The sequence below is a fragment of the Lactuca virosa genome, chromosome 2 (assembly GCF_052849685.1).
Source record: "Lactuca virosa cultivar CGN04683 chromosome 2, Lactuca_virosa_CGN04683_v6, whole genome shotgun sequence".
In the NCBI taxonomy this organism is placed as follows: domain Eukaryota; kingdom Viridiplantae; phylum Streptophyta; class Magnoliopsida; order Asterales; family Asteraceae; genus Lactuca; species Lactuca virosa.
In genome coordinates, this window is record NC_136427.1 from 80263177 (window position 1) to 80266283 (window position 3107).

The window sequence follows — 3107 nt, forward strand, 5'->3', positions numbered from 1 at the left end:
ATGAATTTAGATTATAATTTTGTTGATTTTGGTATTATATTCAATGAGTTACAATCTTTCAAAGTTGAGCTATCAAAGCTGAAAAATTTCAGCTTGTCAGCAACATTTCTAAAATTTTGTATTCTGTGAAAATTTTTAAACAACCATAACTAATTTGTTTTAAGTCGGATTGACACGCGGTTTTTCTAGCGTTTAATTTACAGTTTGTAGATTAATTTCGACTATAATTTTGTTGATTTTGGTATTATATTCAATGAGTTATAGTCTTTCAAAGTTGAGCTATCAAAGCTGAAAAATTTCAGCTTTTCAGCAAGATTTTTAAAATTTTGTAATCTGTGAAAATTTTTAAATAACCATAACTCATTCGTTTTAGGTCGGATTGACATGCGGTTTTTTCCAACATTTAGTTTACAGTTTTTAGATGAATTTAGACTATAATTTTGTTGATTTTGGTATTATATTTAGTGAATTACAATCCATTAAAGCTGAGCTATCAAAGCTGAAATATTTCAACTTTTTAATTATTATTTTAGACTATAATTCTGAATGTTATGTATCTTTGACAGATAAATCATATGAAAATGATCTTTGATGAACTTGATTTATATGTTAGTTGCTTTTATTTGGAAAATAATTTTGCAAGTTATAATATTATAACATCAAGGTAGATTAGTTATGCATGAAACGAAAACATGATCATTTTTTCAAGTTGTATCGTATCAAATCCAATAACATATTCGTTTTAACGAGTTCTATCAAACCTAAAAACTTACGACTTCTATTCTATGCAATTAAAGTTGTACCGGTCCAAATAGGTCCAAGAACCGGAAAACCGGACCTGGACCCGGACGCGGACACGACTCATCCGGTCCGGTTCACGGTCAACAATATTCTCTATAACCGGTCCGGTCCGATTCGGTCCAAATGCTCACCCCTAATTTGATACAATATTGATCGGATCCCAATCAATTAGCTAATGCATTGCTAATCATTAGGCTTTTTGTATCGCAAATTCTAGAATATTCCACAAACTTGTGCCAATATGTTAAAATTTATATTTAACATAATTATACAATATAATATTTTAAAGCACAAATTAATATGTAAAAAAGCATAAATTCTAGAATATTCCACAAACTTGTGCAACTATGTTAAAATTTATAAAATTTATGTTTAACAGAATTGTATAATATAATATTTTTAATATTTTAAAGCACAAATTAATATGTAAATATAATATTTTTAATATTTTAAAGCACAAATTAATATGTAAAGAGAAATCTGTAAAAATAAATTCCTTTTTAGTAAATAAAAATAAAATTAGCATCGTATGACAAAAATTTTCTAACCAATAAAATATTTCGTAATTGTATTTGTGTAAATTACCCACCCCAACCATGTAAAAGATGCATCTTATAGAAGACTTTATAAACTTATTAAAACAAACAATTCAATATCACATTATTATATTATTACAAAAGGAACTCAAATTGCATCATCTTATTCGAGTACAACAATCCAACAACTCAAATACTCAAACTTCTGTAATTATTACAACAAACAATTCAATACCAAATTACCACATTGCCACTCCAGAAACTTACCCACCAATGTCGATGGACTTCACTTCCGGCTTCTTCTCTTCCGCCTTGGGCACAATCACCGTCAGCACGCCGTTCTCCATGCTAGCTTTCACCTCTTCCGTTTTTGCATTTTCCGGCAGCCTGAATCTCCTCAAGAACTTCCCGGAGCTCCTCTCTACCCTATGCCACTTGTCGTTCTTCTCCTCATGTTCCTTGCTCCTCTCTCCACTTATCTGCAACACCCTTCCTTCTTCAACCTCCACCTTCACCTCCTCTTTCTTCAGCCCAGGTATGTCCGCCTTGAAAACGTGCGCCTCAGGCGTCTCCTTCCAATCGATTCTGGCGTTGGCGATTGCTGCTGTTTCGCGTGATGATTCGGGTAGGTTGTTGAGGACACTTGAAAAGCCCTGGAAAGGATCCCAGATGTCGAGGGAGAAGGGATCGAATACGTTGCTCCTTCTGCCTGTAAAGAAACTTGGAATGATCGACATCACTGAAACTTTAGACGAATATTTGATCTTCGGATTGTGACACTGAAATCGCAAGTTCTCTTGTCTTTCGGAAGTCGATCGGAGATTATTATTTATAGGAGGGAAAAAGTGATTGAGTGGGATTTACGGATTTCTAGGCTTGTCTTGAAAGGTTGAGGAGACTGATACTTCTGAAAGCTTCTGAAAGCTTCCAGAGAGAAAAATGGCGATGGAATGGACCCACCGGGTTGATCTTGGTTTCGATGGGCCAAATGGATCAATGCGATTTTTAGTAGGCCCATTATGTACTTTATGATTCCATTTGATTTATCAATTCTAGTGCTTACTTCTTTTTCCCTAATAATGTACTTGTTTCACTTTAAGAAAATATTAATTTCATATTTTATATAGAAAATGATTTTATGATATAAGATATGTATTTTAATAATATAAATATTCCTAGATATTGTATATAAAATTTGAATATTGTTATTACAATGAATCAAGTGAGTTAAAAGATGGGATTTTGGATAAGATGTCTATGCCGGGTCCTTGGACTGGACATGTTCACATCAGGAGAATTTGTCCATTCGTGGTTTATTGCAATTTGCATGTTGCATAATATTTCATATTTTGAATGTACTCTTGACATCGTGTTTTTAACAATTTTATGCAATGCATCCAATTTTCTCTTTTATGGTTATATGGATTTTTTAAAACATGTTTTTCAATACACGAAAAAACCGAATATAAAATGCTACAACGGAATTTTTTTTTTCAAAATAAAAATGTCTTACTCAGAAATATAAATAAAAGTACAATGCCAAAATGTAAATACATTGCTATTTCTTATGTCGGCCTTTTGTTTTCTGTAGACTTTCGGTCCAACCTCGAATGTAATGTAGTGATTATTTAATCAACAGAAAAACATTTGATATGCACGTGATCAACCATGCTAATGTCTAGGTGAAAATATACATATTCTTTATATTCTTTGTGTTTTTAATATTAGTCTCAGATTATGATAATGTCTTTTATCAGTTTCGTAAGAATG

General features: G+C 32.1%; 1 protein-coding gene across 1 annotated transcript; it reads right to left on the reverse strand.

Moving 5' to 3' along the window:
- Positions 1–1413: 1413 nt before the first annotated feature.
- LOC145159208 (17.8 kDa class I heat shock protein-like) lies at positions 1414–2285 on the reverse strand. The gene has a single exon (XM_079078146.1). It carries the CDS (start codon positions 2072–2074, stop codon positions 1601–1603), a length of 474 nt encoding a protein of 157 aa, XP_078934272.1. The 5' UTR covers positions 2075–2285; the 3' UTR covers positions 1414–1600.
- Positions 2286–3107: the final 822 nt, after the last annotated feature.